General features: G+C 36.0%; 2 protein-coding genes across 3 annotated transcripts; one reads left to right on the top strand and one right to left on the bottom strand.

Moving 5' to 3' along the window:
- Window positions 1-1,512: 1,512 nt before the first annotated feature.
- Window positions 1,513-3,758, bottom strand: LOC118752258. 2 transcript variants are annotated; one of them, XM_036487117.1, is made up of 4 exons: window positions 3,551-3,758; window positions 3,032-3,212; window positions 2,438-2,967; window positions 1,513-2,357 (listed from the first exon to the last, which is right to left on the bottom strand). In XM_036487117.1, the coding sequence occupies exons 1-3, from the start codon at window positions 3,667-3,669 to the stop codon at window positions 2,440-2,442; spliced, it is 828 nt and encodes a 275-aa protein (XP_036343010.1). In that variant the 5' UTR covers window positions 3,670-3,758; the 3' UTR covers window positions 1,513-2,357; window positions 2,438-2,439. The 2 variants fall into 2 exon arrangements, with proteins under 2 accessions (XP_036343010.1, XP_036343009.1); XM_036487116.1 differs by lacking the exon at window positions 1,513-2,357 and having other exon boundaries at window positions 2,366-2,967.
- Window positions 3,759-4,871: 1,113 nt separating this feature from the next.
- Window positions 4,872-15,300, top strand: LOC118752257 (uncharacterized protein DDB_G0283357-like; the record flags this gene model as incomplete). Its single annotated transcript, XM_036487115.1, is given in 4 exon segments — window positions 4,872-5,002; window positions 10,177-10,536; window positions 10,608-11,045; window positions 14,395-15,300. Coding segments are annotated over 3 exon segments (1,524 nt in total), but the record flags the coding sequence as incomplete, so codon positions are not given.
- Between the last annotated feature and the right edge of the window lie 1,823 nt (window positions 15,301-17,123).

Here is a 17,123-nt window from a genome sequence, read left to right as displayed (position 1 = left end):
ATTAAAGGAGCAACTTTAAAAGAACTCCTCGAAATGCCTTGCTATAAAAGCCCTTTTGGAAGGCATTCCATGGGTAGCGAAAGAAGAAGCCCTTCAATTTGTGACACTCCATACAAAATAGAAAGGAGAATGGAATGTAGAGTGGAAGGCCTCTTGGCTCTTGCGCCGCAGTATGATCTCGGCGAAAGTCGCGACCGTGTCTCATGATTTTTCATTTAAGAAACGAGATTTTTGGGTGCTACGGGGCCGAGTTTTCGCTCCAATCGCCGCTTGTTGGCATCCCAGCGCGCGCAGAAAAATAATGTATGTTCTGCATTGTCTACATGTAAGCAGTAACCGCAGTGTGGGCTCGCCACCTTCCCCATTTTGTGCCGGTACGCTCTAAAAGTATCCGTGCTCGGTCAATAAAGGGCTTGTTCGAGATGCAATCACAACCGCAGTGTTGCGCGCATTATTAAAGTATCACGTTCGGAATGAACTACTAGCAACGTTTTATCAGTTGGAAATTGCAACAGTTTTGCAAATTTGCATCAGTGCTGCAGTATTTCCGCTTTGATTACGTGCCTCGAACAGGCCCTAACTGAGTGAGGAAATAACCCACCTCTCCGCGTGAGCGGTCTAGCCAGCGGTCCAGGTGCGGAATCAGTTTCGCAGTCCACCTCCCCATTTGATCACTCTGCCATTTTTGTTGCCTTCTGCTCAGTAATCTGCTTTTGGCTTCCTTTGCTGCCTGCGTTTTCCTAGTCCGTTTTTTTTTTTACGCGAGTACGAGTACGGCTTCCTCCGATACCGGTGCGATATGCGCACGCCACTTTCAGTGCTCCTTGTCGTTGAATGTTGGCGAGACGTTTGCGGTATTTGTCTATCGTTTAAGCTGCAGCCCAGATTTCTGCTCCGTAAAACAAAATTGACTCCGTTGTCTTCATCAAGAGGCGCCGTATACATGGTTTGAGTCCATATAACTTTGCCATTAGCATTGCTGACTTATTCGACGCTCTTTTCGACACACTCTGAATGTGGTCCCATAATGTGAGCTTACTATCCAGTATAAACCCGAGGTATTTGACGCATCGTTAAGTTGAGATTTCTTCTTTTTCGATGAATATTGGAACGAGGCTGTGGTCCTCCATCCATGTTTTAATTCTTGTTATAGCCTGATTGAGCTTCCAGTCTCTTTTATTTCTAAACTATAATTAATGGAAATTAATTATTTACGCAACTAAGTTCCAATTCGGCATTTAACTGCCGTTGCGCATATTGGACTTTTCCATGAATTATAAGTATAGATATAAAAGAGACTGATTCTTTGGCTCAGTGCATTTCTAAACGCACCCAATAAAACGACTTCATTTATTATGTGCGTTTTAATTTCATTTTTGCTTTACTCGACAGGTCGGCACGAGAATATAACATAAAGTATACATACAGCAGAAAATGTACATTCATACACATATTTCAGTCTTTATTTAAATATTAGAAAAAACGAAATACCATTCTTGCATTTCATAAAAAATAATAAAAATTTACATAAGTATCTACACTAAATCAAACCTAAAAAAAAAATCATTTAAATCCATATCTAAACTTATTCAATCTTTTAATTATTGTACGCGGAATATACACTTCGAAATGCGGCACCAAATTCAAAAGCCATCAGAAGCACGGGCCCAAAAAACCTGACAGAAACCATGGTGGAATTATACCATGACAGAAACTTTCTCCCAATAGGGAAGCGATTTAAAGTTCATTGGAATGGAGGAAAGTGCGCAAGGCTTAGTTGTATGAGCTTTAGGATTTCCAACTTCCAGTGCATCTGTGCTGTAAAATACATACGAAACAAAATACTTAGAAAAAAAGAAAAAATCTTTGTTACTATGTATGTATTTTTTGGCATAGCTATTCCTCTAGCAAAGGCTCTGCCGACAAAATAAGATGGTGACAGAAGAACCTGAACGTTACGGGCCTGACTGCATGGAGTATTTGGAGTTAGCAGAAGTAGATATTCACAAATCTCAAATTAGGCCACCTGCGACGTACTGGAAAGAAACCATCGGCGAAAACATCTGAACTTAAGATTCAACAAGAGTTCGTTCCCACGACAGTCGGGTCTACGTAACCGGAACGACCCAGATTTATATCTGGCCAAGGACTGTCACTACAGCAACACTCCCCAAAAAGTCTTTGGGGAATTTGTATGCTGCTACAACAACATTCAACAAAAGTTATTAGAAACACCGTTACTGTGGCAGTAACGAGTTTAATAGAGCATGTTGAAAGCGGAAAGCCATTGCGAAGAATGGATAGGTGCAAACGGGCAAAAGAACTCAAATATATTTAGCGTACAACAATATGAAGACCTGCGAAATAAAAATTATTAAAAAAATATGTATTCGAATACATTTCACTGTTACAAATATAATAAACAAAAATACTTTACATTTACATCTTAAGCAACTGCTCCAACAGGTTATTGTGCCGCCGCATTTCAGCTATTTCTTCTCTTTTAAGCCGCTCCATTTCCCTGAAATGCCGTTTCTGTTCTTCATGATGCTCTACTGAACTGTTTACTGCCTTAGTAACAGTTTCTAACAACCCTTTCTGAAACTTTAATTTCTTTTCGGGAGCTACATATACTGGTGGCGGTGAAGGCGTACGCTCGTCGACTGTAACGGGTGAACTAATTTGAGATTCGCAAATCTCTATTTTCGTTCTCTCCGAATACTCTATGTTGTCAGGCTCGTCGCGCTCAGGTTCTTCTGTCACGACCTTAGATACACTTGAAGGCGACAATCCAAAAATAGACGCAGATATTCGTTCAACGTTCTCATTCATTCCAATAAGTTTATATATTGCTTCCTCATTGGGAGAAAGTTTCTGTTGGGTGTTTGGACCACCACCCGAGCTTTTTCTGGCTTCAAAACTTTGCGCCGCCTTGTGACGCACATATTTTTTTTGGTCGGTCCACACCTACATAAATTGAGGAAGACGATAACTTCAAGCGAAAACTATACTTTTAGTCACTTTCACAAACCTTTTTCCATTGAGTAATATTTTTTAGTGGTGGACCTGCAGAGTTTAGTTCCGCCTCTGCGTTCCGCCAAAACCGGGAAACTTCATCATTGTGGCCCTTATGAAAGCCACGAGCAATGTCCGGCCTGGCTTCCATTAGGGTTATTAATATTTCGATTTGATGCCTATTTATTTTTTTCGACCTAAAATTAAAGGATTAAAAGTTATCCGTAATACTTAACATGGATTTAATGAACATATGTAATTGAGAAAATAGATTTATGATTATTTAAGCCGCCCAGTAAAAAATTTTGCAATCAAGGCATTTTATTTTTTTCCACAAATTGATTTGTTTTCTTGCCGTTTCTAGAACAAACGACGCAAAAGAAACTTCAAATAATACTCGCTTTATCCTCCTGAAAAGGAATTCTCCTCAAAGTTGAGAATGATTACAAAAATTAACGAGGCTAGATCCGTGGAGTAATACAAAGATTGAATTGCTGTTTTTGACTGGACGAGCAGAAACCAAGTAGCGACTTACAAAGATTGGGGCGTCTCACTGTTATTCATGGCATCACGCAATTTTCGGCGATCGGCGGCCTCCGTAATCAATCGGTTTTTCTCCTCCTCTGCGACTACATGAAACGCGATGGAATGCATTTATTTATTTATTAATATTCTTAATAAAAATTGCGTAAAGCAAAAATTTTGCCAGCCAAGTCGCAATTCAAAACAAATTTTTTAACGTTTTGCATTGCTGCGAAATGTCAAATATGAACAAAACAGCTGTTTGGACCATGGTTGCCACTCGCCAACAGTTTTTCTACCAAAATCTCGTAAGAAATTTTACCAAAAGCAAAGAACGTAAATGTATGTAAATGTATACATTTACGTTCTTTGTACATTTACGTTCTTTGGTTTTCACTAACAAAACCTTCACTTTTTCGCTGAGGAAAAAATATACTGAATATTTAAAACTGCTATATTTCTTAACAAAAGTGTACATACTTACAGCCAGTTTCTGTGACTTAATAAATTCAATATTTTTATAATTTGCAAATTTTTCATTATTTATCAAGAACTCCCAGCACAAAAGTTTAAATCTGGTTTCTTGATAAATTATCAAGATTGAAAATGCCATTGATAATTATAATATTTTTTTTATTAGAAAATATTTTGCTATCAATTAATTACTGCATGTGCCGTTATTCTCATTTTCGTAGTTGGTGTTCCCGACAGGGTAGGTAATGTGGACGAGTTTCCATCTTCCCTTGTAAAACTTGGTTTGGTGACAAACCGGTTTCGGCGTTGTACAATTTTCAGTGTCATTTTTCGTTCGGAATGTGCCATTTTTCGGACCTGCGACTCACGGAATAATGGCACCGGTAAACAAAAAAAAGTTGCGGGTGATTTTAACCGTCCTTTTAACTCGTACAAAATTTCGAGTGAATTGCGAAAAATGCAAATTTTTTGCTATTTTTTTGGTTTTTCATAATTTAGTGTACGAATTCCAAATTACAACAAACACATCATTTTGACATGATTGCCTTGACAATATATATTTTATATTTAGCTGTATAAAAACTGCAAAAGGACTCAAAATTAAAATTCAATTTAAATTATTGAATCATGGCCCGGTGTAAACCCTAAGTAACACCACATTGTGTAAACTCGCCTTGCGCGTGATCTTTTGTCTTTCGTATGTGCAAAGAACGTAAATTTACGTTCTTTGTCGCTTCTTATACATTTACGTTCTTTGGGTGAATGAAACAAATCTGTCAGCGCTTTAAAATACATGTGTTGGCAACGCTGAAATTGACGTTTTTTTTAGTAGGAGAAAAAAAGTCGAAGTAAGTGTGAGCGTTTAATTTAGGTTTTCGTGTAAAATCATAAAAAAAATCGATTAAAAAGCCTATTTCATTTAATTTAATCACCTGTGTGCTAAAAGAGTTAAAAAAATCTTGTTTCAACTGAAAAAGCGATATAATTTGCGGTAATTAACAAACGTTCGAAGTGTGTATCGCTTGCCATTTACGTCAGCAGTGACGCTGGCAAAGTCAGAGCTTTTGGCGCCGGGCCACCCCTCCAATCAAGAACATTGTTAATTTTTGCTTTCTCTGCCACTGCAAAATACATTGATTAAATAAATATAATATTTAAGTGTCTTTGTTGTTCGTTTATGTTTAAAAATAAACCAGACGCGGACGGGCAATAAGAAATCAAAACTAAAATTGGCCTTGTAGCGGACCACAAAAACAATTTAAAATTGAATTTGGCATATTTTTTTTAACTTTCTCAAGAAAAATTAAAATAAACAACCAGCCTTGCAGTGCGAAACATATGTACATATGTATGTATGTACACATAAATCAAGTAAGACTGAAAATCCGGAAAGTTAATCGATAATGTACATGGGCGACTGAGATTTGTGAGCAATCGTGCTCTAATGCTTCCTTTAAACAAAAAGTGAACCGGGTAGCACAGCGCATTTGCCAATTTTTTCAACCAAACTAAACACAATGAATTATGAAAGCGTTTATATGTACATCTGCGTTGTAAATTTAGCGCGTATCCGCATTTTGTTAATTACTTTGGGCTGTGTCACATTTCATTTGAAGTGAATACGAGCGTTACGGGCCATTTGAAAGGTTTAGTTGCTTACAGTCGCGTAAAAAACTTACGAAATATTCTGTAAGTTATTGAAGTACCATTGTTATTGAATGAATGAGTTGGGTTCCGGAAAGGGATCTGTGTGTTCGAGGCACGCCTGAGAGCCCTAGAGTAGGAGGAGCAAGAGAATCATGTCGTTGAATTCCTTAGTCTTTCCTCTTTTCTTATACAGCCTCGAACTAACATACTATTGAGAACATTTCCCAGAATTACTATTGAACTAGTTTGTATATTTCTTTCTAATCCTGTCCTACAAATAGCTAAATCTTCAAGTGAAATATCTGAAAGTGGCTTTTCAAGGGGAGATTTAAGTTAAGTTCTGTTAACATAGATGCTACTGTCGCAGGTCTAAGATCTTTGGCGCTGTAACTGCCTAATCGAATTGGCCAAGTCAATAGGCATCGGGAAGATAGTGCCAAAAATTGCCGCTCTCTTTATTATTTATATGTACATATGTATGTAGGTATTACCTTAAAATTTAAATATCTTGGGACGTTGATTTTCTTCTGCCAGTGTTACAACCTCCATGAATAAATTAGAGAAACTGAAACTCAGGAAGGATCACCTAAAAATATTTTGGTTCAAAAGATATAAAAGCTCGCTATTCTAGCGATTGCATATTAATAATATTTTTCCTTTTACAATTACGTTCCCCATTGAATGCTTTAGTTTATGAGTTCATATGTACATATATACATTTCTATGTACATACCAGACATCTGCAGCGGGTGCATGATTTTCGTGTATACTCGATCATCTAACAAAACCCGTTTTGCATCGTTCTCTGTATACGAGCAGAAGTATTGTTCGTTATCGACTGAGCTCAAGACGAACATGTTGGCCACAACACCCGATTGCTTTTCATACATACTTGATTGGGTTCGGGTGCTTTGCAGCTCAATATACCCGGGTGTTCGAGTTTCAACCCGAGTGTGCACAAAATTTTCTTGATTGGCTTATGACGTTTTTGTTTCTACAAAAAATGTTGCCTTCTCATCGCGGTGTTCTTAGTTTTTGTGCGTAGAGGGTAAAGAGAAGGTTGAATTTTTCGGTAGTTTGTTTAAAACTATGTTCACATATCAATATTATATCAATCAAAACTCGTTTTTTAATCACCCCGTTTACACAGGCAAATCTCAGATTATCAGCCGTCAAATTTGTTGTGCTTGTTATTCTCACATCTCAAGGAAAAGTTATGTTTCTTCTCTGTGCCACCGTGATCACGTTTTTCTGCTATAATAAGCAATATAAATATATTTTAGCTTAACATTTTATTAAAAATACCTTTACAAACCTCTTTTACTTGCTAGCGTACATTTTTGTTTACTTTTACATTTGGCATTTCTCCTCTCTTTCGCAAAAACAATCGATAAAACTAGGATGGACACCGAAAAGTTATCGGTTAAATCTGAGATTATTTTATAATTACAGATTAACAAGGGACGAATTTTATATGGCTAATCTCTTGTTATAATTACAGATTAGGGTGTTAAGCTCGAAAATGAGGATAATCTACTTATATGTGAACCTAGTATAAGTGTACATTTAACCATTTCTTATATTTTTGCTCATACAAAATGCGGCATCACGACGCCTACATTCATTTAGGTATAAATGTGTGTAGATCGGCAATGCCCAAGCCCTATACACTCGGTGCACATTTATTTTTTGTAAAAGTACTTATGTACCTACATAGTTTTAGGCTGTGTTCTAATATATACACACACAGCTTTCCACGCGAAACTATACGAAATAGATGCAAAAACATTTTTGTCTACTTCGCTTTTAATTTTTTCATTGCGTATGCACAAGCACAAAGCAACAACATTTTCGTATGCTTTGTGGGAACATATTGGCGCCAGTTACCTTCAGCGTAAATTTCTTTGTTGTCCTGCATTTTATCGCAATGTTCGGGTGTCCGTTTCATTGTTACACAAATTTTCGGGTTAGCTGCGGGTGTCCGAGTGTGGTGTTCGCTTGTGCTCAATTTATAGCGAGGGTGATCGAACAGACTCGTTCGTAACCAAAGCAGCTGTCGGGTATGCATCTCGATCGAACACATAGTAGCCGAGTGTGGCGTTCGCTTGTGCTTGATTTTTAGTGAGTGTGATCAAAAAGGTACGATCATACTCAAAGCTGTTCTCTGGTACATACATGATATATGTATGTATGTATAGTATGTATAACAGAAGGGAAAACAATTACGTGATAGCAAACCAAGCAGAACTGGAATGCAAAAAAAATAAATAAACTACATAAGTGAAAAGTCGGCATCTCTAAGCTCTGCTGGGGTTAACTGGCGTTTAGAGTAGGTACCCTTCACGAATGTATTTAAGAAAAACTATAAGCATTAGAATACTAACAAGATTTTCTAGCTGTGGTAATTGTATTGCACTAAGGTATTTAAGAAAATCGTTTAACGATTGTACTTTTATAAGCGTAAAATGTGTTGTTTAATACTCAGTTGTAGCTTAATAACACATTCTACTTGTATTGTTTGTATACGAGTACAAGCGAGGCTAATAAGTCACTAATTTTGTATATATATTTTTTTAATTCAGAATGTATCGCACTAGATATCCATATATGTATGCATGTATGTACACAATTATTTATACATACATAAATATACATATGAATATGTACATACATATGTATTTGCGGTTGCTAAGCCAATGTCCTTGACTTGAATCGTGTAATTGCGTGCAATTACGTTCGCGATACTTTTAGTTGATTTAAGTCGTTTCACCGATAAGGGAAAGTTAGCCAATCATTTGGAGCAATGTTACAATTATGGTGAATGAGTGTACCCACGTAGAATACTTACGACACTAGAATCGACTGCAATGCTACCCAACACAAACGGAGTATGCTGAAATTTCGAATATCGCTAACAGCAACAACGTGTGTCATTGATCACTAGTTTGCATTAGGATGTCTTAGCCATATTACCGTTCTCAAAGAAACAGTACACCAAAGATCTGGCCAATAAATGCAGATTTACTTAGCTGGACCAATTTAAAAATACTTCTAAAAATTCATTTTTTTTTTATTTAAAAAAGTTTTTTTTTTAATATTTTTTGAAAAAAATTACCTCAGATGACTTAACAGTTTAAGCTTAAAAAATTTTCATAAAAATATTAAAAAAAAAATTGTCTATGGAATCAATGAGATTTTTGATGCTGTTTTTGATCTTTTTTTAAAGACTGGTAAGGTATCTTCTCACCCTTTTAGTTTCTTTGCGAATAAGCTCATTCAAAGTATGAAAGAGGAAGGTAAGATAAACGAGTGTCATTCCACGTTGGATTAAGAGGTGATGGTAGTTGGTAAAGAAAAAATTTGGACGTGAATGAGTCTGTTTGCAAAGAAATAAAACTGGTGTGAAAATACATTTCCACTGATACTTAATAAGTCTATACCGGTAAAGTTTTGGAGCAGGTATTCAAGTTTTTCTTACATAAATCTTTGAAAAAAGTTAAAAAAAACAGCATCGAAAGTCCCATTATTATTATTCCGTTGATACAATTTTTTAATATCTTTATGTAGATTTTTTAGGCTTAAATTGTTTTGTCAACTGATGGGATTTTTTTCAAAAAATCCCTTAAGATACGAAAACTCCATTTTTAAAGGTATTTTCAAACCGGTCCAGCTCACGTAAATCTTGATATTTTTCCGAAATATTTTAGTAGAAGCCTTAGAATATATTAAATTTTGTAATCTCGCCGGAAAACCGCAACTTTTTTTGGTAATGCAGTCTAATATGCATACATATGTACTATGTACATACACACTTACACCGCGACATAGTGCAAGCCAGTCTCAGCACATACAAGCCTAGAATGCGGCAGATCCCAGGCTCTCCCGAGTAGGCATAGTGAAGATGATAACAACTGACGGAATATCCTGCTGTTGCGACAAGAATAATATAGAGTTTACTTTACTTATGACCCGCACTACCTGTTTGTTGTGGTTTCTTAAAATAGCAGCTTTCGTTTAGGGGAGAAACAAACCAATGTTTTTTATTTATAGAGAAGAGTCAGTCTAATGTATATTACTTATACATACAAATGTAAACCACTCCAATTGCCAAATACACTCCCTGAAGTCAGATAAGATTGCGCGCTTATAAAAAAAAAAACAGATGTTTGCATACATTCTCATAAAACGTAGTAAACAACTTGTTCGCGGTTAATGAGATTGTAAGAAAATCTCATTGTTTATCCAGCCACTACGTGACTGACTCCTTCGCAAAACAGCGTGTTTTATCATCGTCTATTGTCACCATTTTGTTTCCATGCCACATAACACAAGCATAAATTATCAGCGTAAAGAAGTTATCTTCAGGCAGATGCTATCACCGCTTAAGCAAAAAAGATAACGCCTATCTCATGTTTTGTCAAGTAGTCAGTCTAAATAGACCAAATATGTATCATTTTCTTTATCAAATAACTCAAAACTGAAAGTAATTATACTTAACTGTTTTTCATTTCATTACAGTTGCTTGTCGCAATTGGACTCACAATTTGAAGCAGCGCTTTTTCGGAATAAATTAGCAAATTTATTTTTGAACTGTGATATAATAACACGTGTAAAGCAGAAATTGTAATATTCTCACACATACAATTATCGACACCCTCTTCTTAAAGAAATTTAAAATACCAACAAACACGCCAAAAGATGTCACAAAATCAGTCATACTTTTGGCAAACCACCAAACATAATGTTTATCTCAAACGTTCGGCCAGATTGCAAATGCTCATAGCATTAATGGCCGTATTGACATTCTCTACCATATGTCAGGCGGAGGTAGCACGCAGAGAAATAGATGAAAGTGTTGCAACACTAGGTGTACCAAGCGTAAGTGCAACAAAATCAGCAATAAATAATTACGAAATCCACTAATAATCAATGCTCATCTCTTTCTATAGGCCTTCCCCGATGACACACAATTTATGAAAGATGCCGTAAATGGAAATGCAGACAATGAATTGAATGAAAGTGATGCCACCAAGGAAACTAAAACTAATTCCGGTTTTATCGATGCGTTCTCCGCATCGATATCAGTAATATTATTTACTGAATTAGGTGATAAGACTTTCTTCATTGCTGCCATAATGGCGATGCGCCATCCGCGCCTAATCGTCTTTGCTGGCGCCATATCAGCGCTGGCGCTGATGACCGTACTCTCGGTGGTGTTCGGCATGGCAGCTACCATTATTCCTAAGATTTATACATACTACATTTCAACGGCGTTGTTTGCCATATTCGGCTTGAAAATGATCTATGAAGGTTATTTCATGAAGGACAGCGATGCGCAGGAGGAATTTGAGGAGGTGCAATCGACTTTGCGTAAACGTGAAGATGAGGTAAGTGAGTGGGGTTGTAGTGAAAAAGTGAAATGAAAATGTAAAAACAAAAGGCAGTGCCTGTAGTTACTATTTAAACACCATTTCAAATTTGTTTTTAGCTAGCTTTTAGCTTTGCCCATTTTTCTTTGAATTACTTTTAGTTAATTACCCTTGGACTATGTACATATTTACATATTTGTTTTTATTTTTTGTTTGTAAACTTCCTTTGCATTCAATTTCATTTAATATATAGTATTATTTTTGCCTGAAAATTAAAAAAAAAAAAAATAGACCAAATGAAATGCAAAAAACTATCTTTATTAGTTAACAAAACTACGATCACTTCATCATTCAGCGCATGAAGCACACACCATACAAACCCTTAAGAGCCTGTCAAGCGTGGCAATGCAATATCTTTCGAAAAGGCTGTCAAATTAAGAAATTTCAGAAAGCAGTTGCATGGGCAGTCACACCTTGCATGTAAAGCGTCTTTCGAAAGAGGTTTTTTTTCCGAAAGGCGAATTGCAGATTTGCTAGTCCAGTACGAGCAAGTTGAAATATATTTCCGAAATCGATTTGCGCTCTCTCAATTGCAGTATAATCTTGCAACTTTTATTTCAGAAATTGATTTCCGAAATGTGATAGAAAGGTCATTCTGGCTGTTCACACATCGAAATAAAATTTCTCTTCCTCAATCTGACAGCGAATTGCGTGGAAAAGTTAGAAATATTGCCACGTCTGACACGCTCTTTACATATGGAAAAATATATTGCGCATACACAGACACATATATACATTTGGGCAGACGTAGAAAAGCGCATATTGCGCACAATTATTAACAAATATTATTTATTTAACTTATGTATACACAGAAAATAATACAGATATATGTACATATAGATGTATACATACATACACTTGTATGTATTTGCACTCTTATCGATGGGCAACAACAATGCTGAGTTAATAAAAGATTTTATCATTTACGCTGTACAAAAAACATTAGTTAGCTTTTGCACTGGGATAGAAAAATGTCATAAAATGGATTCTATATTATTTCATCAACAAAAAAAGCTGTAAATAATAAGGCTTAATTTTCGAATCCCTGTTCACTTAATTATGGCGTCATTTCAAATCAATATTCTCTCATTTGAGTTCATAAGTTCAAACGTAGTAAAAAGTAAAGAGATTTGGTCCTTTAGAACTGATAAATGCATTTCTTCCTAATGTTTATATGACATTCGAAATAAAAAAAAAAAGTTATCTCAACTTAACAAAACTTATGTTACTTATTCAAGCCTTCCTTCAAAAACTAAGCCATTAATTTTTCTTAAAAAAGGCAATACTATTTTCTTGTTTAACATACCAGGGGCTGCATAGTTTTTATTCAAATTCAGATTCATAATTTTTTTTACATATTTGAAAGAATTGTGTGTTTAACCTCCTCCGGGTAAAGCAAGGGTTTAAACAGGGACATGACTATGGAAAAGAACCGCCGGCGGTCACCGCGTTTTTGTGTGTTCAGTAGTAACGCAAAATAATGTTTAGAATACGTAAAAAAATATTTCACGGGCCGGCACCCTAAACAAGTTAAATTCAAAGGAAATAAACTATTGGATATTATATTATTAGTTTTAAAGCATTTACAACTGTTGGCAAAATTATTACTGCAAATGCGTTTTAAAGTAGCGTTACATAGCTTCAAAACGTAGTATATTACTTGCTTTGTTCCTGTGAACAAGCTTTTCACTGCATTCCTTTCTCCTTTCTGTTTCGTATTGAGTGGTACAAATAGAAGGGCTTCTGCTTTCGCTGCCCACAGAAGGGCTTCCGAAGGGATTTTGTAGGATGTACTTTAGAAAACCATTTGGAGGGACGAGTTCTTCTAAAGCTGCTACTTTAATTTATAAAAATCATACTTCCTTTACGTATTTTTTTTGAGGTTGATATGAAATATGTTTTATTGCAACATAAAATGCCTTTTGAAATTCATTTTAAATGCTTAATAATATAAACTTATACATTCGCCCAAATTGTAGAAGACTTGCAGGGAAGCCGCTTTTCGGCGCTTCTCGGGTAAGCCTCTAAGAATGGCTTCACTTAGGCAGGCCTACCCAAATTATCTTCTGGGAAGTATTTTTTTCCAATCGATTGCAAGGATTTGTACCAATTAGGCAACGTTGACGGGAATGAAAATCACTTGTGAATACTGCTAGAAAAATGTATCTAATTCAAGAATACCAAATAAACAAAAAATCTTGGATACAGCGACTTGGTCAATCGCAATCAAAGTGAGGTATCTGCATCGGGCGCAATGTGAAAGATGTAGTTTATTATAGATACATAGGTCAAACCATTTCGAAGTCAACCATAGTTACCCCTGAGGCAATCCACTCTTACACAAGTGGACACCGAATTTTCTGAGTGTATTTTTCGAGTTTTGTAGCTGAAGACGCAGTGGGCAAGCCAAAAGAAAAAAAAAAATAAAAATAAAATATTGAAAGCTCACATTTTTGTTAAGCATTTAGCCGAGTCTCCTTCAATTTGTAGGGTGGGTCTTGATGTTTTGCGGTAAATGGTTTTATTACTTAACGTATGTTCTTGCAGTGTGAAGTTTCGCAGCACATGCGCGGTGCAAACCCATTCAATTAAAAGTTCCTAGGTTACAACTGAAAAGTGTTACAGCACCCGTCAATTTGAGGTCTTCAAGGGATTCAGTCGCCTTCTCATCGGGTTTTATGTTACACATTCACTTGCTATAAGCTGCCAATTAGTAATATTAAAACATAAATAAATCCAAAATTTCAGGTTTCATAGAGCAATATTCGTTACACTGGGTACACACTACTATATTTTAATCAAACTTTGTGACTAATCGCACGTTCATTTGGCTTCAATTTGCGCGCCACTCTGCAAAAGTACCACACATATCTGCCTTATCAATGTACTTACCTTTACAGTTAATCCATAATTTAAATATTTCTTTAATTTTTAAACTTGATTTTGCAGCCGTCAGTAAATAGCAACAAAAAAATATCAAAAATTCAAGCGAAAATTCTTTTCCAACTAACGAAATTCATTAGCCCAAAAACTGCTTTATAACAACAATTTTAATGATAAGCAGAAATCAGAAATGTTACGGATTGTTTTAATATGTATTTTTCTTTGATATTTTTCTCTCTTTTTTCGATACGGATGCATTTTGTTGCACGAATTCTTTAATGAAAATGAATAATAAAAAATTACGATATCATAATAATAATTTAATTATGCATAAATATTGAAATTTAAACAACAACAAAAAAAAAACCGTTAACCACGCACGCAACATTGCAATGTTCGTTTATGCTACGCCTGCACCACACAGTTGATGCGTAAGAAGCACGGCAAATACGATGATGCCGATGCCAAGCGCAAAAACAGCAACTCAGACAAAGAAGATGAGGGTCTAGAGCGTGGCGCTGGCGTCACCACCACCATCAGCAGCGGCTGCACCCCCACCACCGCTACCACCATCGCTGTCGTCACACAAAACACAAATCCCGAAATGTCGCATCGACAACGCAAACACAATAATAATAATCATTTAAAAAATACTAATAATAAAAATGGCTGTGATGTTAACAAGGACGGCGCTGATTCGGACAATAGCAGTTGCCATGAAAACGATATCTTCCTAAATGGTGTGAATGGTGGTGTTGGTGTTGGTGTTGGTGTTGGTGTTGGTGATGTTGCCATTATTGGTGGTGATAGCTTGAAAAGATCCAACTTCCACAGCAGTCCTGCACTGTCGGCGTCCGTGCTTTCGAATCAAACCGAACAAACGAATTGTGATGAATTTACTAATAGTCCAAATAAGCTTAATTTTAATTCCCAAAATGATAGCGGCAACGACGATAATGCTATTAATGGCATTGACGCTGACATTGAAGATGATGATGATGATGATATTGCGACCGTCGATAGTGGTCATGGTGGCACACCGATACATGGCAAACGTGGAAAACAACAACTCACAAAATCAGGTAGTGTTGATAGATCAACAGCAATGGTGCATTCAGCATCCGCTGCGGCTGTCGTTATGTTGCACAACAACAACAATAAGCATGGAATCATTACAGGCACCAGTAATAGTATAACTAGTTTGAATAGTCTCAACTTAAACTCAAACGGCAGCTTTGGCAGCGGCGGCGTAGTGACTGTTGTAGGCGGTGGCGTCGTCGGTGGACAGCCGAATGGCGAGTTGAAGCAACTCGGTGGCAGCAAGAAGCGGGTTAGAATTCATTACAAAATGCCATTACTAAATAAAAAAAAAGCAAGAATACAAAAACAAATATATCATTCCTAACCAGCCACACACACACACGTACACCACAACAATCACCAATAATCAATTGCATTTATTTGTACAAATCAGCAGTTACATCACCCCAAACATTCTCTCTTGTCACTGCAGCTCATTGTTGTGTTCATTTATCCTATAATATACTGCATATATGTATATTTCTATTGCTTTCGAATTTGTTTTGATCCATCAATCAGTCACCGCACCGTTAAAACCATTCCATTATGGTTTTTGCATAACACAACATATTTTGGTTTGTAACCTCATCCTTCGTTGCATTTTGAAACACTCACTGAAGTGAGTTACTAATTTTTCGGTTAAGTTTATATTTTTATGCGTACTAAAAGTTTGCGTTTTTCATGTTTTATACTTACTGATTTACATATATGTAAAACCAAAATTAACATGTTATAGCGCAGACAATCATTGGCTTCGTCGAAATGGTTTTTTCTCATTCAGCGAAATTTGTAAGCATTTTATGCAGTACTTTTTTGTTGGCATTTGCATGCAAAGCTATTGGTACATGAAAGTTTTTTTTGGTGGTATTTGCATGCAAAGTTATTGGTATATGATTTTTTTTTGTGGCATTTGCATGCGAAGCCTTATGAATAAAAACCAAGCAATTGCTTTTTTTTTAAATTTCTGACCTTTTACTCAATTTATTGAAATATATTCAAGTAAGAGCAATTGCTTATGGTGATTTCGTTTCTTCCGAAAAATGTTGCCCTTCCCCGGTGTAAAATATGTTTTATGTTACACGCAACCATTTAAAAAGGCATGTCTTTGCCTCCTTGCCCTTGTCTAGATCGCGCATTTCCTAATATTTTCGTTTTAAACAACCATTTTCAGGGCAACCATCTCCTCTTACAAAGGGCAGAGAATGTGCCTTTTTTGCCTTACAAGAGTGTGACATTTTAAGAAACGAAAAGAGAAAGGGGCAATCAAAAGGCGACATTTTTTGGTAGAAACGAAACAACCATTTGTTTTTAATCATACGGCCCATTGGCTCATGAAAGTTTTAAAAAAGGGATGCCATCTACATAAAATGCACACGTACATAAATGCCATTCATTTCAAAGTAAAATATTTCAATTTAGAATGTAAGTTGATTTGCAAATTATTTAAAATTGCATCATAGTCGAAAAAATTTGGCTGGAAAGAACAAATAGAGAGCTCAGTTAAATAATTGTTTGAACTTTGACAGAAAACCGACCAAACCTCTAAAATCTGTTTTTTCGCCATTAGTCAATTATTCTTCTATTATTTGTCTTTATTTTTCTAACCTTAAAAAACCTACATTCATACAAAAATTTGAGGTTGGAAGTGACAACTTTTAAATTGTGGTTCCTGATTCCGATTCAATGGCGAAAAGTCTATCGGGTACCGATTTCAAACCTTGCTATTCTCGACAGGCAATTTGTAATACAAAATTGAATAAGAACCGAAAATAGCGAGGTGCATAGGTACGTGATTAAAAGCTTCCTTCGGAGGTGTTTCCTAGTCATGTATATATGTAAAAGTTCCATTCGTAAATTTCAGATCCAAAAAATTAAAAGTTTTTGGATATTTTTCCCCATTTTTGATTGTAAGGTATTTTTTAAGATTTCTCGCTTCACCTGAATAGTTACTTTTTCCTTTGAAAACCAAATATGTATACGTGGCATTCCGGGTTCATCTTTTTGCCTTCACAACATTCTAAAGTATCAACTAAAACAAGCCTTTAAAATATTAATCCAAACAACAAGATTTAT

Source organism: Rhagoletis pomonella, unplaced genomic scaffold, assembly GCF_013731165.1.
Source record: "Rhagoletis pomonella isolate Grant_MI unplaced genomic scaffold, Rhpom_1.0 Rhpom_scaffold_01355, whole genome shotgun sequence".
Classification (NCBI taxonomy): domain Eukaryota; kingdom Metazoa; phylum Arthropoda; class Insecta; order Diptera; family Tephritidae; genus Rhagoletis; species Rhagoletis pomonella.
The sequence above is the reverse complement of the archived record's forward strand: the minus strand, read 5'-3'. Positions and strand labels throughout refer to the sequence as shown.

Coding starts and splice junctions, on each gene's coding strand:
- LOC118752258 (XM_036487117.1), bottom strand. CDS start 3,669: ATGCATTCCATCGCGTTTCATGTAGTCGCAGAGGAGGAGAAAAACCGA. Junction 3,213..3,550: donor AGTGAGACGCCCCAATCTTT/GTAAGTCGCTAC, acceptor CTTTAATTTTAG/GTCGAAAAAAATAAATAGGC. Junction 2,968..3,031: donor ATATTACTCAATGGAAAAAG/GTTTGTGAAAGT, acceptor CAATTTATGTAG/GTGTGGACCGACCAAAAAAA.